Here is a 25,954-nt window from a genome sequence, read left to right as displayed (position 1 = left end):
GGGATTATAATATGAAGGTGTGTACACCATATGATGAGGTGCAAAGGAGGGAGTATCACAGAGAAGGAGACATTGGAGTTGAGACCTGATTTGTGGAGAGGAGCTCCCCCAGAAGGAAGGAAGGAAGAAAGGAAGGAAATAATAATACTAATTACAATAGCTAAGATTAATGAAACACTTACTACAGAGCAGGTGGTATTCTAAGTGTTTTCACCTATCAATTCATCCGGTCCTTGTAGCAACTCTAGGACTTAGGTGCTATTATTATTACCATTTTACAGATGAAGCAATTGAGGCATAAGTAACTTCCTCTCAGTCACACAGCTAGTAAGTGTCAGAATCAGGATTTGCACCCACTCCATCCACAGCCTGTGCTCTTAACTCCATCCAGGGAATGTGGGAATGGGCTGAATGGGGGGACATTCATTCTGGTCATGTGAACAGCCTTGGCTGTATGAAGCAGTTATTTCCTATAATGCTCTAGATTATAGGAAAAATGATAGCAGTTGGTACAAGGTTACCCATGTTTGAAAATTTGTAAGATTGTGATTTAAGTCATGGCATAAGAAAATGCAGTATTTCTTCATTTTTTAATGCCCAAGGCAAATGTAATTGAAATGATGTTAAAAAGGAACAAACAAAAACATCCAAATGACCAGGAAAAGGAAGAAGAAAAGAAGGTAATGCATCAAACATAAACAGTGAAAAAAAGTACATACAGGGAAGAGTAGAAAGACATATTTATGTTCTTTGGTATTTTCTAAAGTTTCTAATTTCATAGTCAGAAAATATGTATATATATTTTATTACCATAATAAAATATGTATGTATATATAATGTGTGTGTATAATACACACACACACACACACACACAATTTGTTGTTTTCAATTTTGAAAGGCCCAGATTGACAATTCTGGTAAAAATAACACATACTGGGACATGAAACATTCCAGAAGGGGGCTGAAAAACATTACCATATATTACTCCAAATTATTATTCTCTGGTGCAAAAATTTACAAACTATAACTTAGTGGAGTTGATATTTTCAAAGTAAGTGAAATTGGGGTTCAGACTGTACTTTAAGCAGCCTTTTTAAAAAGAAAGCATTTTAATGCTTTAAATAAAATTCCTTCATCTTCATGAAGAGATGCTTTTATTAAAAGCTTGAAAATGTTTGCTCACAGTCGAAGGAGCAGGCATGGCTGTTCTAAAAGAATTTCACAGGAAAGAGAAATTGAGGTGCCTTGCCCGCTGGACCCTCTCTGAGGGCACAAATAGGTTGGGAGACTGTTCCAGAATAATTCAAGCAACTTGATTGCTGGAATGGTTCCTGGGTTTTCATCATTCTACCTACTGATACTTTCAAAATGTCAGGATCCCAGTGAAATTTCTTTGAACCTGATTGCACATGTCCCATTAGAAAGGGCATCCCAGAGGGCACTTTCGCTAGAATCCTCTCACAGATGGCAGGAGATGAAGGGCAGACAGAGCGAAAGGGAAGATCCTGAGTCCGTCTGTAAAACGCAGGCAAGGCCCAGCTTTCTACCGGGAATTCACTCCTTTCCCTTATGGTCTGAATTTTGTCATCATCACCCCAAAGTGCCTTCTGGGCAGGGAGGGCTCACACACGTGATGTCAGTGACATCAGGTCCAAAGCAGGAAAAGACATGTGGCTGGAGGATGTTGGGGCCCCTCCCCCTGCCACCCTGCCAGGATAGCTGCTCCTTTTTGGACAGGAGTGTGGTGGTGGGGGGGGGGTCTGGGGTGGGTGGGTGGGGACCACCTTTCCCCAAAGCTTGCCAAAAGCCTATTCTAGGGGAGGGGAGGATCCGCCGGCTCCATTCCCTCCTATTCTCTCCCACCCCAGGTGCTGTGCCCCAGAGCATTGCTGTGTGACAACTGGCTGGTGCTGGCAGAGCCCACATGGAGTGGAGTAGGAGCTCACAGCCGTCGGATGAGTCACCTTAGGCTGGGCAGGCATTATTTAAAATCTGCCTGTGTGCCTCTTTGATTATATTCCAACAGACAACAGGGTGGGTACTGGGGGAGGAGTGAGCAGATGAGAAAGCAGGTTGGTGCAGACTGGAAGGCAGGAGGAGGCAGCCTTGGCAAGGACATCTGCTGCCTGTAAGCCCCGGGTGGGCCTCCTGTCCCCGGGCCTGCTGTAATCAATGCCATCATTGATTTATTGACTGCGTGTGTACCGAATGTCCAGTTCACAGACATGTCTCTCAGGCTCACCGCATAACAAAACCAGATTTCCATGTTTCAGATGTGCTAATAGAGCCTCAGAGAGGGTAGGTGACTTTCTTAAGGACCCAAACAGAACAAAGCAGAGTGGGCACCATCCATGAAGGGGATCTTTTCCTTCCACAGGTAGGGAAATGCCCACCTAATATCCTAATATCATCCCTTCCAGGTCATATCTTCTGCGCCTGTTTGGTCCCAAATCCCCATCTTGAAGGAAACAACAAAGACTAAGAAGCAATTACCTCCAGAAAATCTTTATGGCATGCATGCTATGTTATCCGTGAAGTCACCCGGAGCAGGGCCATTCTCTGGAGAGCAAATAGAAGGCTCCAGCTGCTATGAACAGCCCAAGAAATAGGAACTGGAGGTAGAGATGGGGAGAGGGTGGAGGCCCAAGCCCTCGCAACATGGGAGCAGCATCAGTGGGATGGACTGGGGGCCCAGCTGTATGGGGAGGGGAGAGAAGAGGAGAGAGCCAGGAAACCTTACCCATCCCGGAGCATGCCCCCACTCCAGGAAACCTTACCCATCCCGGAGCATGCCCCCACTCCCTGCTGAGACAGGGAATCAGGCACCTGACCAGAGCTGAAAGGACCCCAAAGGACTGGTTCCCTCAAGCTGGCGTGATGAAGCCATGACTTTGTCCACCTCTGACAGATGCCCACTATTAATACAGCAAGTAGGCTTCATGCTTCTAACGACAGCATCACCTTGGGGTTTATGGGGGCACTTTTGCTCCATAAACTTGACCTACTTTCATATAGAGCTTCTCATTTCCTACTCACAAAGCTGGCTGCAGGGCACCTATAATTATCATCATTTTATAGTTGGAGAAACTGGCCCCAGAGAGGAAAAGGGGTATGTGAAGCAAACAAAAACAGTCCCCGGGTCCCCTCTCACCTAGCCCAATGTTCAGCATCATCTTGGAGAACAATTAAGATTGGGTGTTACCTCACTAGGACCAAGCCTTTAAAATTCACCTGGGCTTTGTCTTTGTAGAAGCAATCTAGATGCCTTCACTTACTAGCTTTGTAGCTAGTCAGCTCTTTGAGCCTCCTTTTCTGAGCTGCAAAACTGGGATAGTAATTATGTATACTCTAGAGCAGGACTGTTTGATGGAAATACAATGTGAGTCACATAGGTAACAAAATTTTCCAGTAGTCACTACTAGTGTAGAAGTCATTGAAAAAGGTAAAAAAAAAAAAAAAAAAAAAAAAAAAAAAGTGAAATTAATTTAAAAAATATACCCAAAATGTTATTTTGATCTGTAATCAATATATAAAATTAGTAATGGAGTATTTTACAGCCTTTTAACTGAGTTAAGCTAATCCAGTGCAATCCAGTGACTATTTTAAACTGAGAGCACATCTCCATTCAGACTACCCACATTTCAAGTGTTCAGTAGTTACACGTGTCTAGTCGCCTTTGAACGGGACTGTGCTGCTCAGGATTAGGTGACATATTGAACGTAAGGTAAGGGTACGTCGGGGCTGAAGTGCCGCTGTTCCGTCCTCTCTGACATACAGGTACGCACGCAGAATTTTCCACATTTAGATGCCCTTTACAAGGACCCAAGAGCCCAAAGTAGACATGAGACAAATCCAGCATCTTCCAAACCGACCATCTTTCTCACAAGTGGAAGTAAACGCTGACCCCTCCCCCACCCTCGCTTTCCTCAAACATAGTCCCCATCTGCTGTCACCGGGAGCCCCCCCCCCCACTCTCCCCCATCCTCCACCCCCTCCCCACATTTAGACTATTTCCACCCGGAACAGAAAGAGAACGTGGCCCGGAGTCCAGGACCCCTGCCCAAGGGAGTCAGGAAACCTAAGGAACAACTGTAGGGCCCACAGACCATTCTAGACTCCCGACTCCAAGGGGGTCCTGGCTGTTTCTCACCTTCCCCCCGGAGGCGAGGACCCTTTTGGAGGTAGCCCCCCGCCTCCGTCCCAGAACCCAGGATTCCAGCCCCTCTCGGGTGTCCAGAGTGGAAGGGTGGGTGGGGATGCGGTGTTACTGAAGAAGCCAGTGCAAGGGTGGGGCCGTGTCCGTGGTTCCAGCCGACCCGGCCTGGCTGGGCCCGAGGCCGGGACACCGCCCTCCGCGGCGGGACGCGGGGGCTGGAGCCCTCTCGCGAGCCTACAGGCGCGGACTCCGGCCCGAGCGCCCCCGCACCTCGCACCGCGCCCCAGCTCCCCCTCGTGGTGCCGCAGTCCGCGCGGCCCCGCCTCCAGCCCCGCCCGCCATTACGTCATCGCGGGCCAGGCCGGGGAGGGGGCGACTCCCCCGCTATAAAAGGCGGGGCTGGGGGGCGGCGACTGGTCTCTGCTGCGGAGTCCGCCGGTCGCGCAGTGCGCACAGCTCCGAGGGCCAGCGCCACCACCCCCTCCGCAGCCGGCACCATGCGTGAGATCGTGCATATCCAGGCGGGCCAGTGCGGCAACCAGATCGGCGCCAAGGTGGGCGCGCCCCCGTGCAGGGGCCAGGGAAGGGGAGGCAGGCCCGGAGGGTGCGACCCGGGCGGGGGTGGCGGGACCCCAGGACGCGGGCCAGAGCAGGGGCCGGGGAGAAGTGGCGGCGGCTCTCGCCCGCCCCGGTGGCGCATTCTCGGCGGGGCAGCCGGGCGGGGCCCAGGAAACCACACAACCTGCCACGAGGCGCGCGGCAACGCAGTGGTGTCTGCCTTAATCAAGGCCCTTTGAAATTTCCTCGACACATCCCTTATGCGAGAGGTAGTCGGCATTTCCCTGGGTGTATTACTCTCTAGAATTTGGATAGGGAGAATGCTCATATTAATCCAGTGGCCTTATGTAGAATTTAATTTTTACATTTTCCTCTGTAGTTTGAATGAAAAATATGCAGTGTCATTGGAGTGACATGGTAGAGAGACTTCTTGTTGGGTTTCAAAGTCGAGGATGTTAGATAATTTCCCAAATATGAGCACCATCGACATGATGAGACATCATGTCGGAGTCTGGCTTCCTGTCTGAGAGGCGGCAGGTGACGTCCCGGCGCTGGGACTGCCGACCACAGTGGGCGAGGCTGGAGCCAGCCTGGTGCAAGGGTGTGGGCGGGCCCCTGGACAAGGACGTGGTCTCTTTCAACCGCCATATTGCCCACCCCGACCTCCCCGCCCCCTTTCCTGCTACTAATTCACAATGAAGCCTGTGCCTCACCGTGCCCAGCTCTACCCACTGTCCCCGGTGGGGATCCCAGACTGCTCCAACCTGTCCTTCCCCACCCATCCCTGCCCGTGGGTAGGGGCGGCAGACTTGATGGATGTCAGTGGTCTAAAACCGCTCTGCCTGGAGGGTTGGGTGGAGTTTGCACCAGGAGACCTGGATCCCTGGAGGCAGTCGAGGGGCGGGGTCCAAGTGGTCCTGGGTCCTCCCAGGACCCACCCACCAGCTGGGATGTAGTGACATTCACCCTGCCTGGGGCTGCTGGCCTCCCCAGCATCCATGGCTTTTGGAGGAGGGCAGCTGCTGTGCCCACCCTCCGCGCCCTTCCCAGCTTTTCAGTCTGTCGCCATCCTATGGCCAGTGCTCTGCGGATTTCCAAGCCCCTCTGCAGCAGCCCCTGGAGGAATGGGGGGTGCAGCTCTAGGACTCCTTCACTGGCTGACCACAGTGGCTGCTGTTCCAAGAACATGAGATGGAGAGAAGGGCCATCCTTACTGAGGTTTAGGATGTCAGCCCATCATGTGATTTTTTTTTCTTTCTCCCCAGTTTTGGGAGGTGATCAGTGATGAGCATGGGATCGACCCCACTGGCAGTTACCATGGAGACAGTGACTTGCAGCTGGAGAGAATCAACGTGTACTACAATGAAGCTGCTGGTGATTATTTGAATGTTTTTTTGCCCAGTCAAGCTTGCTTTGCATACTGTGGCAGACAGAATGGATGAGGAACAGATAAATGACAAAGAGATGCTTCTTGCATTCGTTTTAAATGTCAGCTGCTAAAAACGACACGTTAGATAGTTCCTCACGACTCCTGCGTGTTGGCCATGACTAAGCATGCCGTTATCCCCTCTTCTGAGGCAGAAAAGCACCTCTGTTTGCTCACTTTTGTGTCGGATGCTAGAATTTTCTCTAATGATACTGCTGTGAAAGGCGCATAGGGCACAGCCTTGTCTGTGATGCCTTTGCTGGCTGCACATCTAAGTCCGGCTCTGTTCCCCACAGGTAACAAGTACGTCCCCCGGGCCATCCTGGTGGACCTGGAGCCGGGCACCATGGACTCCGTCAGGTCTGGGCCATTCGGCCAGATCTTCAGGCCAGACAACTTTGTCTTCGGTATGTAGTCGTGATCAGTGGCAGCTGGCTCAGTGAGTCTCCCTTCTTAGCACTGTGCAAATCACTGCTCTTAGGGTTGAATGCCAAGGTGGAGACTGTGTGTCCACAGGGAACCCTGAGTCCTGGCCTGGCTCCACCAAATCCTGGGTCAGCCCCTTCTCTGGCCCCTCTCTGGGCAACTCAAGGAAGAGTGTCAGCCTGTAGAGGGCCCATATGCCCATATGCCCCCCACTGCAGAGGAGCCTGTGACCCGTGAAGAATACAGAGCAGTGGCTAACCTTGCTGTAGGAGTTGATGGGCTGCTGGAGATGTCAGAGGACCAGGGCCGGCAGGTAACTGTCAGGAAGCCAAAGGCCAAAGGCGCAGGTTATGACCAGAGTGGGACAAGCAGCTTGGAGCCCATGTTCTCTTCGGATCATAATGTGCCCTTGCCCTTGCCCATTTAGGGTACCTAATGTAAATATTTATAGAAGGTTCCTGTTCCTAATTTTAAAACGAGTCCAGTTTTGGGATGCCTTGGTTAAGTGTTTGCCTTCAGATCAGATCATGATCCCAGGGTCCTGGGATTGAGCCCTGAGTCGGACTCCCTGCCCAGCAGTGGAGTCTGCTTCTTCCTCCCGCTGTGCCACTACTTGTGCTCTCTCTCTAGCTCAATCTCTCTTTCAGAACAAAACTAAAAACCCAATTGGGTTTTGCTAAACCATCTTGTTGATCAGTTAATAACTGCATATCTGAACCAAACTTGCTTTTTATTTTATTTTATTTTATTTTATTTATTTATTTGACAGACAGAGATCACAAGTAGGCAGGGAGGCAGGCAGAGAGAAGGGGAGAAGCAGGCTCCCTGCTGAGCAGAGAGCCCGATGCGGGGCTCGATCCCAGGACCCTGAGATCATGACCCGAGCCGAAAGCAGAGGCTTTAACCCACTGAGCCACCCAGGTGCCCCCCAAACTTGCTTTTTATCTTATTATGATGTCCAGTGTTTTTGAGGATCATTGATGTATAGAAAATTTTCCATAGTCAAAAAAGTGTATCTAAAAGAGATGAATCTGCAAACTTAAGATTCGTCTACAGTCAGATGACAGAATTCAGAATTCCTAATGTTTAAGTGTCTAATATACTCCTTTCCGTCTGGCAGGCCAGAGTGGTGCGGGAAACAACTGGGCAAAGGGTCACTACACAGAGGGAGCCGAACTGGTGGACTCGGTCCTGGATGTGGTGAGGAAGGAGTCAGAGAGCTGTGACTGTCTGCAGGGCTTCCAGCTGACCCACTCGCTGGGGGGCGGCACGGGGTCCGGGATGGGCACGCTGCTCATCAGCAAGATCCGGGAGGAGTACCCCGACCGCATCATGAACACCTTCAGCGTCATGCCCTCGCCCAAGGTGTCCGACACGGTGGTCGAGCCCTACAACGCCACCCTGTCCGTGCACCAGCTGGTGGAGAACACAGATGAGACCTACTCCATCGACAACGAGGCCCTGTACGACATCTGCTTCCGCACCCTGAAACTGACCACCCCCACGTACGGAGACCTCAACCACCTGGTGTCGGCCACCATGAGCGGCGTCACCACCTGCCTGCGCTTCCCGGGCCAGCTGAACGCCGACCTGCGCAAGCTGGCCGTGAACATGGTGCCCTTCCCGCGCCTGCACTTCTTCATGCCCGGCTTCGCCCCCCTGACCAGCCGGGGCAGCCAGCAGTACCGCGCGCTCACGGTGCCCGAGCTCACGCAGCAGATGTTCGACTCCAAGAACATGATGGCCGCCTGCGACCCGCGCCACGGCCGCTACCTGACCGTGGCCGCCATCTTCCGCGGCCGCATGTCCATGAAGGAGGTGGACGAGCAGATGCTCAACGTGCAGAACAAGAACAGCAGCTACTTCGTCGAGTGGATCCCCAACAACGTGAAGACGGCCGTGTGCGACATCCCGCCGCGCGGCCTCAAGATGTCGGCCACCTTCATCGGCAACAGCACGGCCATCCAGGAGCTGTTCAAGCGCATCTCGGAGCAGTTCACGGCCATGTTCCGGCGCAAGGCCTTCCTGCACTGGTACACGGGCGAGGGCATGGATGAGATGGAGTTCACCGAGGCTGAGAGCAACATGAACGACCTGGTGTCCGAGTACCAGCAGTACCAGGACGCCACGGCCGATGAACAGGGGGAGTTCGAGGAGGAGGAGGGCGAGGATGAGGCTTAAGAACTTCTCAGATAAATCGTGCATCTTTAGTGAACTTCTGTTGTCCTCAATCAAGCATGGTCTTTCTATTTGTATACTATGGTGCTCCGTTTTGCTCTGTCAGAAATTCACACTGTTGATGTAATAATGTGGAACTCCTAAAAATTACAGTATTGTCTAAGATATCTATACTAATAAAAAAGCATGTGTCCAAAACTTTGTGGTCTCTTTAATTTCATTTAAGGCAATTCTTATTCTTCCATTGAATGCTTCTTAAATATGCTTCTGGGTTTAGTAACTTTAACAAAACTAGGATTTCTGCTTTAATGTTTTTAATTAATAACCTTTCTGCTCTTTTAGGGAAGACAGATGAAGAGGCAAATTTTTTCATCTTCTAAGGCCCAACATGAAAGTAAAGGAACCCAGGCAATGTGTTGAGTGAATGGAGATTTAAGGACAGAGCAAACCTGCCTACTTTATTTGCTGTAGTTCCAGCAACTCTTGTGAAAATGTAGTATCAAGGGCCCTATGCAAGGGCTTTCTTCTCTTTCTCTACTTCGACAGTGTGATAAATTGAAGTAAAAAGACCAGTGAATACCTCTCAGAGGTCTTCTAGAGTCAAGGGATCTGAAATCACAGTCATAAACTCCAAAGGCTTCACCTAAGGTTCACCGGAGAGAAAGTGTATTAGAATCAGAATGGTAGAAATTCACAACTCTAATGTTAAAAAAATCAGCTTTAATTTTTGTAGCACTTAGAACTAGAAAACATTTTAATATGTCATTATTTCTATTTGACCAGGAGCAGTTTGCAGGGAGGTATAGAAAGCATGGGGAGGCAGGTGAGCTTAGGAGGGACAGCAGTGTGTTTCTAAGGCAACAACAGGCTTGAGCCCCACAGTAAGGAATCCCCAGGTCCCTGCTGTTCTCAGGTGTGTTTTCCCAGCAAGAAATCTTCTGCTAACTTATTGAATTCATTTGCAAAACGTAGGTGCAGGTTGTGCTTGCCTTCTGGCATCAGATGCAACCTAAAAAAAAAAAAAAGTTTGTGATTAAATGGCACATGATTTAAAACTCTAAACCGTTCTAACATTTGGTGAAAGTCTCAAGTAAAAACCTGCCTGATCTTTTTTTTTCATGATGACTACTAGGGAGGAAAGGTAAGGTACGCAATATAAACTTTCCCTGAATACAGACGTTGAGGAAAAGAGCTGCTTGGGCATTTACAGCCAAATTGGGGTTGACTTAACAGTGCACGCACATTGTATTTGGAATTTGGAACTGTATCATGTAGCAAATGATTTGACTTTAAATCTGACTGAGAGTAGGAGATGTGATCTGGTCATTACCTAAGAGGGGAAACCCCATTTTAATAAGGTTGATTTTAAGAGAGAAGGCTGGAGAGCCAAGAAAAATATGAAACATCCAGAATCCACTGGACTGTAACAGGTGAGCTTTCTCGGATATCCTAGAGTGAAAGCCTAGATCAGAAATTGCAGCCCCCACCAGCCTGCCATTTAAGGTTCAGAACCACCCTGTCACTTTGGTAGGATTGAAGAAGTCTGAATAGAAGCCACATACAAAGGGCAAGTAAGTGTTCCTGGGGCCCATGAAGCAGCTGGGGCCGGCCTCAGCAACTCTTTGTTCTGCAGCTGTCACAACATGTCTTGTGGCAAACCTCACTGTGCTCATAAGACTTCTTTCATAAGCTTTTGGTCAAATGTGGCTGGTTTGTAATTTCTTGAGTATAGGCAGTCTTCCCCGGGATCACGACCTGAGTCCTGTGTTTTATTTATTGGCTGTAAAAGTGCAGAAACAAAGTGTTCATCAAAGCTTCTAGGGTATAGGCACAAGTTCAAGCTCTTTTGTCTATAGTAACAATGGGACATTAAATGGATCCTATTGGGGCAAATGCCGGTTACGAACCTTTCAACAACTGGGGGTTGAGAGCTCTAAGAACGTCAGGGAGGATTTGTAGGGTCAAGGAGCTGGGGGATTTGAGCTGTCCTTGGACAATGTCAAGTCCCCTGTAACTCAGCCACATGGGGTGTGGGGTAGGGGTACCTAGACACGTGATTATCTACTTGAAAGAAGGATGTATCGCTGGCATTTTCTGAGGCCCTTGGAAAAGCTAATAATGCCATTAATAACAGCTGGAACATTCCAAAGTCAATTTTTATGTTGTTCAGGAAAAAAAAAGGATCAGCCACACCAACCCCAAAGACAGGATCCCAGTTGCCCTACATAAGGAGCAGGGCTGGTAGGGATGCTCAAGGGCCTCCATTTTTAGAAGGCAGAAAATAAGCAACTGCCAAGGATACTGAGAGCTCACAGAAGGACATGTTTAGGCTATAACTGTGTCCCCTAATGTGTGCTAAGCTGAACTTTGAAGCAAAGGGACCCTCACCTACCAAAGCTGGACATCCTCTCTGTGGGTAGCCAAGCTGGCTATCACAAGTCCCACCCCATTTCTACAATTTGCTCAGATTCCCAACAAGGAAGGAGAGATACCAGCTGTGCATCTCTTCTTTTTAGCCTCAGTGTATCTGCACTATTCCTATGGTAATCTCTAGGTCTTAGGGAAATAAAAAACTATTCCCCTTCATTAAAAATATGGGGGGCCCATTTTCAGGCATCTACATTTAGAACTGCAATGGACTGTAGATGGATGGATGGATGGATGGACGGATGGATGGATGGATGGGGCTAGAAAGAAAATTCCTCTTCTTGATATGTTTTGGGGGTCATTTCAAGGTCCTCAGTATATCCTCATTCTTTAGGTCTGACACAAGATTCACTATACTTAAAACCTGTCATGTGTTCCTCTTCAGGAATAGTCCCCTGGACAAGCTGTCAGGGCAATGTAGCGATGTACTGCTGAGGTAGGTTCTCACCCAAACAACAAAAGGAACAAATTACATGCTCCATGGAGGGTGGCTTTCAAATAATCGCATTTTCCAGGAAAAGTTGTAGCAAGTCCCCCACCATCAGACACATGGTGCAACTGGAAATGTAGGGGCCTCCGTGGGGGCAAATACAAATTCCTATTTCCTGGGGGCAGGTTCCTACCTGCATTTGGCACCTTTGGAAGAAGAGATTTGATTCTAGATCTTCTGAGGAGCTAAAATGTGTCTGACCTTACAGTGTAAATTCGATGGTCACTTTACCTGGGCTTGGGAAGGGTCCTCCTAGGATGCTCCTTACAGATGAGGTGGCCAAGGACAAACACAGTGACTGCACCATACAACCTTTCCTTCCTCAGTCTAACCCTCGACAGCTTTCAAATTAAGCTGTGGGAGCTACAGACAGGAGCAGCCCCTAAGTGATGTGCCATAGCACTTTTTCCCTTCATTTTCAATGTGATAAAACTCTAGTGGTATCTGAACCCGTCGAGCTGCTAGTCCAGTCTGTGAGCGTTTTGTTTTAGTTGCAAACCAAAGTGGGCTGTGGGTTCTTTGTACCTTGATCTCTTCCACGGTGACAACTGGACAGCCACATCGCTAACAGGGAGGCCTGGTCACTTTTAGACATTCCTTCCAAGGCTATCCAGACCTGGTTGCTAACAGCATCCCCTTTTTTTTTTTTTTTTAAAAAGATTTATTTATTTATTTGACTGAGATCACAAGTAGGCAGAAAGGCAGGCAGAGAGAGAGAGAGGAGGAAGCAGGCTCCCCGCTGAACAGAGAGCCTATGCGGGACTCGATCCCAGGACCCTGGGATCACGACCCGAGCTGAAGGCAGAGACTTTAAACCACTGAGCCACCCAGGTGCCCACAGCATCCCTTTTTAACTCTTCATTCTTGGGGCACCTGGGTGGCTCAGTTGGTTAAGCATCCGACTCTTAACTTTGGCTCAGCTCATGATCTCAGGGTCGTGAGATAGAGCCCTGCGTCAGGCTCCACGCTGGGCACAGAGCCTGCTGGGAATTTTCTTTCGCCTTTTTCCCTCTGCCCCTCCCCCACACGTTGCACTCTACATAAATAAACGAACAAACAAATACATAATTAAATAAATATTCTTAATTCTCTGCTCCTTTCAGAAAGCCCATCTAAGGAAAGGGTAATAGTGGGTAGGCCACAATCCCCCTCAAGCTGGTAAAAAGGGCATGTAGAGCATAGCTTCCCAGCCTGTGTCCTCTCCAGCAGGCTCTCCCCCTCCGCCTGAGAGCCCAGCAGAGGTCTGGGAAAGGGAAGTAGACTTCTGAGAAGTTTCCTCTCTCAAACGCAACCAACATATCAAGCATTAGAAAGAAACCAAACCGTCTCAGCGGCAGCTTTTCTGGCAATGGCACATCTAGGAGGCGGACAACTCTGGGCTGTCCTGGTCTGCCAGATTGATGCTTTTAACTTGCATACGGAGAAGCAAGCCTTGTCAAACCTGCAGGATGGCAGGGGCCACGCTGGGGCCTTCCAACTGGACTGAGAGCTTGGAGTCACAGCAGAATGTAATTGGAGGTTGTACCGCAGGGTTAAAGGCATGGGCTGTATGGGGTCAGGACTGTCCAGTCTGATCAGTGTGGGATTCAGGCTGGCAAGTTATTTCATCTCCCTGAGTTATACTTTCTCGTCTGGAAAACGGGGGACAAGAAATAGCTTTTAACCCCACAGGGTTATTCCGGACAAAGTGATAAAATGCACATAAAGCACAATGTACGGGACCTCTGGGCACACAGTGAGCAATAAATTGTTTTTTTATTATTTGGTTATTCTATTTAACACTTTACAATATGCAAAAATCCTCATAATGGTTTTAATTCTGGATGTATGAAATGCTCTGACTTGGGATCATAATTTGTTTACGTTTGGCTGAAATATCCACTCCAAGTGGAAGATTCTCAAGAGAGGTTTTACAAATGTTCTGGGTAAGATTTGTCCAGAAAGGAGGAGACCCCACTCTCTCTAAAGTACTCAGGACTCAGCTTTGTAAGGACAAGGCTAATCCTGTTTGGTCTCTGTCCTATTACCCAGCCGAAAGTGAGGTCTTTTTTTTTTTTTTCTTTATTTGACAGATCACAAGTAGGCAGAGAGGCAGGCAGAGAGAGAGAAAGGGAAGCAGGCTCCCTGCTGAGCAGAGAGCCCGATTCGGGGCTCGATCCCAAGACCCTAGGATCATGACCCAAGTGGCAGAGGCTTTATTTAACCCACTGAGCCATCCAGGTGCCACTGAAAGTGAGGTCTTGAGCTGACTGCTTTCCCTTCAACCTTGAAGGGAAGCAGCAAGCAGCTAGGGATGAGGAACTAGAAGCAGTACTGGGCGGACGAAGGGATGGGGAGAGGTAGAGAAAACGTCACACAGAAACACTGGCTCTCCCCGGTTCTCAGGCCTTCGGTCACGCTGGAACTGCACCATTGGTTCTCTTGAGACCCCAGCTTGCTAATGTTCCAGCTGGCCCACTGAAGATCTCGGACTTCTCAGCCTCCATAACTGCATGAGCCAATTCCTTATTCCGTAAAATAAATCAACCCCCGTGTGCATATGTGTCTGTCGTGTATATTCTATTGGTTCTGTTTCTCTGGAGAACACGAATACCCCCCTGCACCTATCCTGACAATGGTCTGGAAGTCAGGTCAGAGAGCAGCTTGCCACTGACCTCCTATCAGGCAACAGCCCAGCTGCCTCCTGGGACCCCGGATCATCTGCACCCGCCCCAGCATTCCAGGCACGGAAGTGGCAGCTACCGTGTATTGACCTTTTACTAAATCTACAAAATATTCTTTTTAAAAAAAAAATAAAAAAAAAAGATTTTATTTATTAATTTATTTGACACACACAGAGAGAGAGAGATCACAAGCAGGCAGAGAGGCAGGCAGAGAGAGAGGGGGAAGCAGGCTCCCCGCTGAGCAGGGACCCCGATGCGGGGCTCGATCCCAGGACCCTGAGATCATGACCTGAGCCGAAGGCAGAGGCTTAACCCACTGAGCCACCCAGGCGCCCCTCTACAAAATATTCTGAAGGTAGGTATCATCCCAATCTTACACACGCGGAAACAGAAGTACAGAAATACATGCACGCTGCTGAAGAGCACACTTAGGAACAGCGACGGCACTCAAACCCAGGGCTGTCGGAGTCCCTGCCCGTGTTCTTAAGCCCCACTGCGAACACCGCTCAGGATCCCAATGGGCCAAGCCAGCTCTCCAGGCGAGACTCCATTTCCCACTGCTCCCTGTTAGTTCAACTGAACCCTTGGCACCAAGTCTTTGCACACGTGGACTTTACCCCTTATTCTTTCCCACCTGATCTGACTTTCTGGCCTGGGCCCCAGAGCACGAAGCCGGACACCACACCACACTTTTCGGGGCTGAGTCACCGGTCAATGGCCTCTGTGTGCCTCTCATGTTCTCTTTCTTTCAAAATGTACTAAGCACTTTAAAATGCACTAAACCACATCCTGGGACCAGTGTTGACATGCTCAATAGGAGGAAAATTAAATTCATACGCTCACAACTGTTAAAGAGGACGTGAGGTCTCCAAACGATGAGTAACTGCAGGAGGATACATCTGAGTGGCTACTGGAGGGATGAGTGCACTTGGCTGGGCAATGCCGGGGTCAGGGAGTAGGGGGGAGGGGAGGGGAGGGGAGGGGAGGGGAGGGCTGTGGACAGGGGTTCCGGGCATGGTGCTGGTCACTTGCAGCCGGGTCTAGAACTGGGTCCTGGTCTCTGTGGTCCTCCCATTCCTGAGATCTGAGCACCTCCACAGAAACACAGGCTCAATGCACTGAATTTCATGTCCTGCAAATCCATACGTTGAAGTCCTAACTCCCAGCACCCCAGAGTGTGACCTTATTTGGATATAAGATCTTTCGGGAGGTGACTAATGAGATCATATGGGTGGGACCTAATCCAATGGCACTGTGTCCTTATAAGAAGAGGACTATTTATAAGCCAAGGAAAGAAGCCCAAGCAGAAATCAGCTCGCTGCTACCTCGATCTCAGACTCAGAGCCTCTAGAACTGAGAGAGAGAATACATTTTTACTGTTTAAGCCACTCACCGTGTGATATTTATTACAGTGGCACTTGTTGACCCATAACACAGAGTAACACACATGTGGCTTGGCCAGCTGTGAAGTCACATCGTCTTCTGAGCTGACTCAGCCCCACGACCTCCCGAGGCTTGTCTGCTGCAACCCCAAAGGGTCTCCTGGTTGTCAGCCTCAGCTCAATGCAAATCCTCTGAACGCGAGATGGTGCCCCAGAAGCAGCCAGCTAGCCAAGGAGGTGGAGGGCAGCGTCAGGACTTTGCAGTCTAGGGGGGAGGGCCGGATGAGCAGAGCAGCCACAGGGGCTAGAATCAGAGGGGCAGGGGTGCACCCCCCAACCCCAGCTCTAATCAGAGTAGCTCTTATTTTGTATGTTATGTCTTGGACTTCTACATAAGAGTTTGTTAGGAGGAAGGGCTCAGCTGCCTAAAAGCAAACTTTAAAACCACTGAACTTGAATGACTGTGAAGGCCTCTTCTGTCCAAGAGACTCTACCATTGTTCTTCACAAAGAGAAAAAAGAGAGACAAATTAACCCAGGCCTGTTTGGCAGGCCTGAACAACCCCACCCTTCAGCTGGCCTCCTTCTCAGGAGAGAAAGGCATTGGTCTCATATGTGATTATCTATTTGTTGGTAGAATCTTTGAAGGGATAGACCGTATCCTTAAGTTTAATTATAAATGTACCTGGTAAGGTAATGAAATACCCAGGTCATTGAAAACTTGCCATTCTACCTTGCTTTCCTATTGTCATGTGACCTGTGGTACTGAATCTCAGGAGGACTTTGGTGTTCAAGGCATCTACCTCCTTCTTCTGGGGTCCGAAAAAACCCACCCGTGTTCTAGGTGGGTTCTGGCCCATTTTAGCAGAGGAAGGCAGCAGGTGTAAAATGCAAGCCAGTTTAAGACAATTGTTGCCAACAGCACTTCACCTTCCACTCATTTGTTCCAAAGGCTCCTGCTCTAAGAAAATGATCTTCCACAAAATAGTCTCCTGAAATAATTAACATCTGAACGGGAAGGGGCTATTTTTTTTCCCCATATTGATGTATTCTGTTGCTAGGAGATGGGTTTGGAACAGAATTCCTAAATTAAACTTCCTTGCAGACTGACTTTTATTGAATCTGGCTCTCTAAGAGAACACACTGCATTTATCATGAGCGTCAGTGTGCAAAAACCTGTCATTTCTGAAGCTAGAAGACAATTAACCAGGTCAGCAAGTATATAATCCAGGCATCTTACCATCGTATGAAAATACGAGTTTGTTTATGAGAGGCAGCTGCGCTGTGGGGGGAAAGTGCTATATTAGGAGGTAAAAACATCTAGGATTTGTCATTTACTAGCTATGCAACCTTGGAAGATTACTTATCTCAATTTTGATTTTCTCATCTATATATGGGGACTACATTTTTTCGTAAGTTTGTTGTGAAGTGTAGTTAGATATTGTACACAGAGGAATATTACTCAACCATTAAAAAAAAAAAACCCCGGGGTGCCTGGGTGGCTCAGTGGGTTAAAGCCTCTGCCTTCGGCTCAGGTCATGATCCCAGGGTCCTGGGATCAAGCCCTACATCGGGCTCTCCGCTCCGCAGAGAGCCTGCTTCCTCCTCTCTCTCCCTGCCTGCCTCTCTTGCCTACTTGTAATCTCTGTCTGTCAAATAAATAAATAAAATCTTTAAAAAAAAAAAAAACAAAAAAAACCCGAAATCCTGTCATTTGTAAATGGATAATGCTAAGTGAAATCAGTCTGTCAGAGAAGGACAAATACCACAGTATTTCACTCATATGTGGAATTTAAGAAACAAACAAGCAAAGAGGGGAAAAAAAGAGACAAACCAAGAAGCAGACTCTTAACTATAGAGAAAAAACGGATGGTTAGCAGAGGGCAGGTGGGGGGATGGGCAAAACAGGTGATGGGGATGAAGGGGACACTTAATCATGATCAGCCCTGAGTAACATATATAATTGTTGAGTCACTATACTGTATACCCGGAACTAATATAACACTGTATGTTACCTACATTGGAATTTAAAAAACAAAACAAAGCAGAAGTGGAACTGTTTTCTGAGTCTGGTTTTCCTACCAGATTGTGTGAGCTCTCAGGACAGGGACAGGCAGTGCTGGCCCAAGGTAGGCATCAGAAATCAGCTCATGGAGGGAAAGGGGAAAAGGAGGGAGGGAGGGAAAGAAGATTTTCTTAAGTCATTAATAAAGCCAATTTCAAAAGAATTCCATAGAATTCTAAAGATGGCCGGAATAATGACAGTATCCCTGGAACTGATACACCCCCTTGGAAAGGCTCACTTGGGTGTTGATCCTCTGGCATGTTTGGTTTAAAAATAAAAAAAGCAGGTCACTATCCCCTGGTCACACTTCACTTTCTCCTTCAGGGTATGCATCCACTGCATGGAAAGGAAATACCAAATTTATTCAACTTTAAATTTTCGTCTCTATATAAGTACCAGCAAAAGCTGGTCCTGCATCTGTCAAAGTATTTAAAATACAAATTTCTGTTCCACACAAAAATGCACGGGACTGAAGAACAGAATTTCTGCTGACATGTATAATAAGCTTCTTCAGTGTCCAAGACTGGTTGGCAGAAACAAGAACGCAAAGAGCAAGTACCATGTATCTGCCATCTAATCGAGTCAGCCACCAACATGGCTTGGTGTATGTTGGTGTTTTGTGATTCTGAATACAGGCTTCCCATCTGATGTGTACATATTTAAGGATGAAACAACACGAGACGTTTACAACATATTTTTAAGTGGAAAATAGCAGGATTCAGAGTTGAATACAGAATAGAATTATATTTATGCTTAAAAAATACTAGAAAGTAAAACCACATTGAAATTGCTAATAGCAGGAGGCACCTGGGTGGCTTAGTTTGTTAAGGGTCTGACTTTTGCTCAGGTTCTGATCCCAGGCTCCCTGCTCAGCAGGAAGTCTGCTTCTCATTCTGCCCCCAGACCCTCGCTTGTGTGCTCTCTCTCAAATAAATAGAAAATTTAAAAAATGCTAATAGCAGAATTATTTAAATGAGTGGCAAGCAGCAGGCAATTTGTTTTCTTCTTTTGATTTTACACATTTTCTTTCCTGGGTAGATAGTACTTTTATAATGATAAACCCATCTGAAAATCCCCAAATTATATAAAACTGTTTGTTAACACTGATAGCTAGAAATCTAAACTGTCTGCAGTGTTACAGAATTTAGTACCCATTAGCACATTTGTCTTCCTAGAAACTGTAAGATGTTCATCTAAGAATTCCTTTCCTTTTGTTTCCGGTTACCCACAGATCCTGGCTTCTTGTGCCCTTGTGTTTTCCTGGAACCCTAAACAGAACAGTATTATTTACTGATTTTGGGAAACTGGGAAGGGGGAGACCTTAAAAACCCCCAACCTGGGGGCACCTGTGTGGCTCAGTTGGTTAAGCGTCTGCCTTTGGCTGAGGTCTTGCTTGCTGGGTCCTGGGATCCAGCACCTTTTCAGGCTCCTTGCTCAGCGGGGAGACTGCTTCTCCCTCCTGCTGCTCCCCCTCCTTCTGTGCTTGCTCATTCTGTCTCTCATGAATAAATAAAATCTTAAAAAAAAATCCCCACCCCAAAGGTTTCCTTTCCTTCCAGAGCTCCCTCCATGCATGCACGTCCTCAGGTTCTAGGTAGAGCCCTGGGGCAGGAACCAAACTTACCGCGACCCTCTCACGTGCTTGTGTATGAAGTCAGCGTGGAACCGTGGGACCAGCGGATCCTTCTCCCCGTGCACGATCAAGGTGGGGCACTGAACCAGCGGCAGCAAGTGCCCACAGATATTCCCTGCAAGACAAACAGCACTGAGACTCTGCTTCCCTGTGACCATCCCGTGAGGGGAGTCAGAGGAGCAGCAGAGAGCTGGGGCTCATCCATCCTCCCTCTGGACCTTGGTGCCCCGTCCCTAAAAGAGGTGGTTTGCATTAGACAGGGTCTGAGGGGTCTTCTAACTCTCACAATCTGTGGGCCTTCTTTTCTGGTTCTCTGCTGGGTTTCTTTATCCTCCCCCCAGCCCCTTGTAAAGCTCTGCTAGTAAACAAGCAGTTTTGCCTGATTATATGCATAATGTATGCAAGACAGGAAAATAAACAAACAAAAAAATCCCACAACTCTTTATATTATGGAGAGCAGACCCCAGTTTGCAAAAGGAAGTTAGATGCCTGGCATCTGAAAAGCTTTCCCATGAGGGGCACCTGGGTGGCTCAGTGGGTTAAGCCTCTGTCTTTGGCTCGGTCATGATCTCGGGGTCCTGGGATCAAGTCCTGTATCAGGCTCTCTGCTCAGCAGGGATCCTGCTTCCCTTTTTCTCTCTCTGCCTGCCTCTCTGCCTACTTGTGATCTCTGTCAAATAAATAAATAAAATCTTAAAAAAAAAAAAAAAAAAGCTTTCCCTTTAAATAATGCCCTAAGTGGTCCTTGGGGCTCCAGCCAGCCCTTGGAGCTTCTGTACCTCCTGGGAAGTTATAATTTACACACAGCAAATGGGCTTCTCTTCATTCCTCCTGCCTCCATGACGTTCCTGACTGACCAACTCTGGGGACGATAGGACCCCCCTCTCCATTTGTAACAACATTTCTAAGGCAGATGAGGAACAACCCGGCTCCGGTCCATCTTGCTGTTTCCTGGCTGGGAAATCTTGGTGGTTCCTCAGGGATGAGTTTCAGCCTCCCCCTGGGCAAAGAGGGGATAGTTCTAGTTCTCTGCAGTGGCCGTGAGGCCAAAAAGAGATGTCTTATCTACAGTTCTGGGCAGCGGGCAGGTACTCCATAAAGGGAGCTTCTTCCTCCTCTGCCTCCTCCCAGGGGTCACTGGAGCCCTGAGAAAGCTGGGAGCCAGCTCACTGGGGTGCTGCCCAGGCACCTGGCCTGTCCCTCCCCCTCAGTGGCTGGGGCAGGGGGCACTGCCAGCTGAATGAGAAGATGATGGGTTGGCCTGAGAAACACTTCTCAAGGACTCAGAAGCTGCCCTCTTCTGTCCCTGGGATGACACCGCATGCTCAGAGGACGGAGAGAGCACTCATCGCTGAGCACTACGGGTCAGACACTGTTCACGTGCTTTGAGGCTCACGAAACACGGCCTCACCTGTTTTAGCTCACCGGGTCTGTACAACTATTGGCAGGCCCAGTACTTTTATAATAAGGGTCCTAATAACCTTTCATCAAGCACTGACCCTGTACTTGGTAGGGCACCACAGCTGAATGTGCAGAAGCCCATTTTGTCCTCACAGCACCTTATGGGGTAGTTATTAGCTTCTTCGGTTCACAGACAGGGAACGGCAGCTTGGAGACGCTGAGGAGTCTGCCCGTCTCTCTGACAGCAATCAAGCGGCGAGGCCAGACCTCACACCCAGGCCTGTCTGACTCCTTGGCCCCTACGCTAAACCAAGTATCCAAGAATGCTGCAAGAATAATTTCAAACAATTATGAAAAAAAGGCCTCCTATCAAATTAATGTGTGCAGGGGAGAGAAAGAGTTTATTCACAGACTTGCTGCAAGATCATTCATACACCGCTAACTCCTCTATGTTTTGACATATTTCCCTCTCTTTCTTTTTTAAAAGAAAAGTTTAAAAGTATTTGATTTTTTAAAAATTGCAGGTTTACAGAATAATTGAGTGGAGGGTTCAGGGATCTCCCCTGTCCCCCAGCTCCCCACATGCACAGGCTTCCCCAGGATCAACACCTCCCACCGGAGTGGGACATTTTTACAACTGATGAACCTGCATGGAATGACACGTCACTGTCCCCCAGAGTTTGGAGTTTATGTTGGGGTTCACTCCTGGTGGCTGCACATTCTGTGGGTTTGGCCAAGTGTGTAGTGACATGTAGCCATCACGGTGGGACCACAGAGTGTCTTCCCATCCCTGAAACTTCTGTTTTGGACATTCTAACAGGTGAGTACTGGGATCTTATTATTTGACTCATCTTTTAAAGAGGTTCTTTTTTCACTGTTCAGTTTTAAGAGTCTGTGTACATTTGGATAACAGTGCTTCCTCAGACATGTCTTTTGCCAATATTTTCCCCCGTCTGTGGCTTGTCTTCTCATACTCTTGACAGGCTCTTTTGCAGAAGGGACACTTTAAATTTTAACAAACGTAGGACATATTTTTGAGCTGCTGATTTAATTCTGCTTCTACCCTTGAGTCTTCCTACCCCTTCCGCTCCCCAGTCAGGAAAGCATAAAAGTTTACATTTCAAAAATTTGCCTTCTTTAATGGAGGATTGTCTTAGACATTTTTTTATGGCATTTTTTTGTTTTAAGAGCTGAGGGAGACACATTTTTCAAAGACCTGTTTCCACGGTTGGGTACTGCCCTGGAACAGGATATATTTGCTTGAACCAGAAAAGTAACATTTCCAAATGTCCTTTTCATTGTGAAAGTTTTGATAGGTGACTCACTCTGGAAATGATGACCTAATAGATCAAACTGATCCTTCAGCAGTCGCCATTTTGTCACCAATGTGCTCCCAGAGTCGATCTTAGTTCCCCCGCTTTTCTTTCAGCAGGTGAAATAGAAGAGTGAGAGGTAAGCACTGTAAAACTACTGAAAAACACTTTACTTCAGAATTTCTCTTAAATGATGTCAGTTCTTCCTGCTCCTTTTCAGCTGAAGACAGGGAGTTACAGTCACATAACCGAGTTCTGAAGGTGTGGAATAAACTGAACGTTCTTCCTCAGGCTAATTCTGCGGGGGCTGAAGGTCATGACACAAAGGCCCTTCTTTTTTGTCCTGGGAACAGAGGCTACAGCAGGGTAATGGGCCTAAATGTGAAAAAAAAATGTAGTACACAGGACAGCATGTTTGTTTTCTGACGACCCACTCCAGAATTAGAAAGAAACACATGCTATTTGAGGCTTCTGGGGAATGTCTGTCATCACACACACAAAGGATCAGAAGGAGAAAGGAACTGTCTGCTATTTAAGACTTCCCACTGTGAACCCTGATACATGGAGCAGGTGTGTATGCCGTATGTACAGCATTGCTAAGGCAGATTTACTACACAAGAGCGTGCACGGCGCGCCATGGCTGGCATCCTCAGCTGGCACATCAGCGTGAAAGGACAGTGGCTGAGGGCACTCATCGCCAGGGAATTCTGGAACACCAGGGGAGGAACGCAAGCAAAGGGACAGCTAAACAGTTCACATAACCTACCATCTGGGAGATGTTTGAATTGATTTATGCCATCCACCCACTTCTCACAGGTTTTGGCAAAGTAGTCATAGCCATATAAGGTTTCGAGAGGTTTTCTTGTTTTCTCACTCCACTTAGAAACATCTCGGATACCTGAAAAATAGAAGTATTGACAAGAACAGGTCTAGTCTAGGGGTGCCTGTGTGGCTCCGTCAGTTAAGCATCTGCCTTCGGGTTAGGTCATGAGCCCCGAGTCCCAAGATTGATTCCCGTGAGGCTCCCTGCTCAGTGGGGAGTTTGCTTCTTCCTCTCCCTCTGGCACTCCCCTCTGCCCATGCTCTCATTCCCTCTCTCAAATAAATAAGATCTTAAAAAAAAAAACAAACCAACAAGTTTAGTCTAATGATAAGTAAGGTTTATCTTTTATATCTTTAAATAAATTTATTTTAATTAAATTAAATTAAAATTTTAATTAAAAAATAAAATATCTTTAAATATTGCAAATACAGTCCACTCTAGAGCCATGTTTGCTCTCACATGGCTTACTCCTCACCTCACCCAGGTCAGTGAGGCTTTCCCTGACAGCACCCCCCGACACACACCCAGGCACACAGAGCACCCTCCCTCCATCTACTCTGCTTGGCACCCATCAGTGCTTTGTAGCATTTTCTGTGTCCATGGCCGAGTGTCTGTCTCCTTACTAAGACAAAAGCTCGGGGCACCTGGGTGGCTCAGTGGGTTAAAGCCTCTGCCTTCGGCTCAGGTCATGGTCCCAGGGTCCTGGGATTGAGCCCCGCATCGGGCTCTCTGCTGAGCAGGGAGCCTGCTTCCTCCTCTCTCTCTGCCTGCCTCTCTGCCTACTTGTGATATCTGTCTGTTAAATAAATAAAAAAAAATTAAGAAAAAAAAAAAAAGACAAAAGCTCCAGCTTAAGGAACTTGGCTTTGTTTTGTTTCCCACTTACCCCCAGAGCCTAGACCAGTGCCTGGCACAAAAGAGGCACAAAATAAGTTTTTATCCACTAAATGAAATTAGATCTGCTTTTATGCTTTCTGTTAAAGATATATAAAAAGATTTTCCCCAATTAGAGTTATCTGAGTAAGACTGACATGATTTATAAAAGAAAAAGTTTTTTTCTGAAGAGTGATCAGGTACACTAAAAACAGACAAATTATTCATTCTAGTTTCTGTTTCTGAAGAAATATGGGTATAAAAGGCTAACTACAAACTTGAAACTATATTACGGATGATTCATTCTCAGAAAAGGAAATAACAGACCAGCTGGGTGGCTCAGTTAAGTGTCTGGCTTTGGCTCAGGTCATGATCTTGGGGTCTGGCTCCCTGCTCAGTGGGGAGTTTGCTCCTCCTTCTCCCTCTGCCCCTCCCTGTGCTTGTGCTTTCTCTCAAATATATAAATAAATAACTCTTCAAAAAAATAAAACTTGGGGTGCCTGGGTGGCTCAGTCATTAAGCGTCGGCCTTTAGCTCAGGTTATGACCCCAGGGTCCTGGGATCGAGCCCTGCATCGGGCTTCCCACTCAGTGGGAAGCCTGCTTCTCCCTCTCCTACTCCTCCTGCTTGTGTTCCCTCTCTCCCTGTCTCTCTCTCTCTCCGTGTCAAATAAATAAATAAAATATTAAAAAAAAATAAAACTCATGAACAAACTCAATTACTCAGCCCACTCTTTTCCATATTTCTTTAAACACACTGATAATTCTAATGCTTCTGAGCATATTACACATTGCTTAATGTCAGCTTTTAACATGATGCTTCTCCCACACAACATACCTCAAAAGACAACACATGACTAATGACATGAATTCATACTGAAAATAACCCCTCTGCAGAGCTCCCGACAGCGCGAGGACCTGGGCACGCAGCCTGTGTGCACTCAGTGAATGCAGATTACAGAGTGGAGGGAAAAGTGCTGTTTACAACCACAACTGGCAGATGCTGTGACAGCCAGTGCCAGATCGGTACCCGCCTGCAGAAGTAGGCCCAGCGGTGCACCTGGAGGCTGAGGGGAGCTGAGCTGCTCTGCACAGGAGTGAAAAGACTTCACAGAGGGGTGCAGAGAAGTCTGGAAATTAAGAGGAGACAGAGGAGATCTGGGAAGAAGAAAAAGGATAGCTGGAAGAGGGAGAGGAAAGAGGAGCCAGCAAGAGGTCATAAAGATGGCCAATAAAGAACTCTCCCACAGGTATTTCTACTTTGGGCTCTTTTGCAGACCACACCTTCTGCAATGTGCCCTTTCTGGGGAATGACTAGATTTTTTTTTTTTTTTTTTTTTTAAGGTAGGCTCCATGCTCAATGTGGAGCGCAATGCAGGGATTGAACTCATGACCCTGAGATCAAGACCTGAGCTGAGATCAAGAGTCAGTACTCAATGAACTAAGCCACCCATGTGTCCCTATGACTAGACTGTTCATAAAACATATTTACTGTTGCATTTTTGGAGTTGCCGCAATTAATGGAAACTATCATATGGAGGTGTGTGTGTGAGAAAGAGAACCTAAGAAGAGAGCAAAGACTGGTGAGACTACTCAAAGGGCAGGGTTGCTTTTGGGGGAAATGGAACTGGTAGTTGGGACTGGGTGGGTGGAGCCAAATCTGAGATTTCTAGATTAAATGGAGATGAGAATGGCCCCAACCTGGTATGATCCTGTGCTTCCCTAGAGTAGCAAATGTAAATCCTCTCTGAAGGAAAGTATCATCAATTTGTATGCATGGTCTTTGTGTATGTGTGTGTGTGTGTGTGTGTTTTCAGATTAAGAGTAAGCCAATATTTGCTGGTAATCACAGGTCACAAAACAATCAGAATCTTCATAAAGCTAATGAAAAAGCTAGAATATTGGAAGAGAAAGCTTACGAAAAGATGCAGCCCACCACACAGAGAGATAAGAAGATGAATGAGAGGGAAGATGGGAAGGCAAGGCCCACAAAGTCCGATCAGTCCCTGACTGGGGAGAGGTTGGGGAGAGCAGATGAGAACAGAGGAGATGCAGTACAGGAGGGAGGACATGGGCAAGAATGATTTCCAGAACTGATCAAAGGTAAGGGTCCACAGACAAAAATCAATGTAACCCAAACTG

General features: G+C 47.6%; 2 protein-coding genes across 2 annotated transcripts in view; one reads left to right on the top strand and one right to left on the bottom strand.

Annotated features, from left to right (window-relative positions):
- The window catches only part of TUBB2A (tubulin beta 2A class IIa), a 55,429-nt gene extending 46,487 nt beyond the window's left edge, over positions 1 to 8,942 (top strand). Inside the window, exons 1-4 of the mRNA XM_044258039.1 lie at positions 4,566 to 4,710; positions 5,980 to 6,088; positions 6,437 to 6,547; positions 7,687 to 8,942. Coding sequence (XP_044113974.1) covers positions 4,654 to 4,710; positions 5,980 to 6,088; positions 6,437 to 6,547; positions 7,687 to 8,747 — 1,338 coding nt within the window. The 5' untranslated portion in view covers positions 4,566 to 4,653 and the 3' untranslated portion in view covers positions 8,748 to 8,942. Of the gene's footprint in view, positions 4,711 to 5,979; positions 6,089 to 6,436; positions 6,548 to 7,686 lie in introns of the transcript that reaches the window.
- Positions 8,943 to 9,444: 502 nt separating this feature from the next.
- The window catches only part of BPHL (biphenyl hydrolase like), a 37,180-nt gene continuing 20,670 nt past the window's right edge, over positions 9,445 to 25,954 (bottom strand). The window contains exons 5-7 of the mRNA XM_044258061.1: positions 22,884 to 23,015; positions 19,395 to 19,518; positions 9,445 to 9,753 (exon numbers count right to left, since the gene is read on the bottom strand). Coding sequence (XP_044113996.1) covers positions 9,654 to 9,753; positions 19,395 to 19,518; positions 22,884 to 23,015 — 356 coding nt within the window. The 3' untranslated portion in view covers positions 9,445 to 9,653. The remainder of the gene's footprint in view (positions 9,754 to 19,394; positions 19,519 to 22,883; positions 23,016 to 25,954) is intronic.

The sequence above is a fragment of the Neovison vison genome, chromosome 1 (assembly GCF_020171115.1).
Source record: "Neovison vison isolate M4711 chromosome 1, ASM_NN_V1, whole genome shotgun sequence".
Classification (NCBI taxonomy): Eukaryota; Metazoa; Chordata; class Mammalia; order Carnivora; family Mustelidae; genus Neogale; species Neogale vison.
This window is presented reverse-complemented; position numbering and strand designations above follow the sequence as displayed.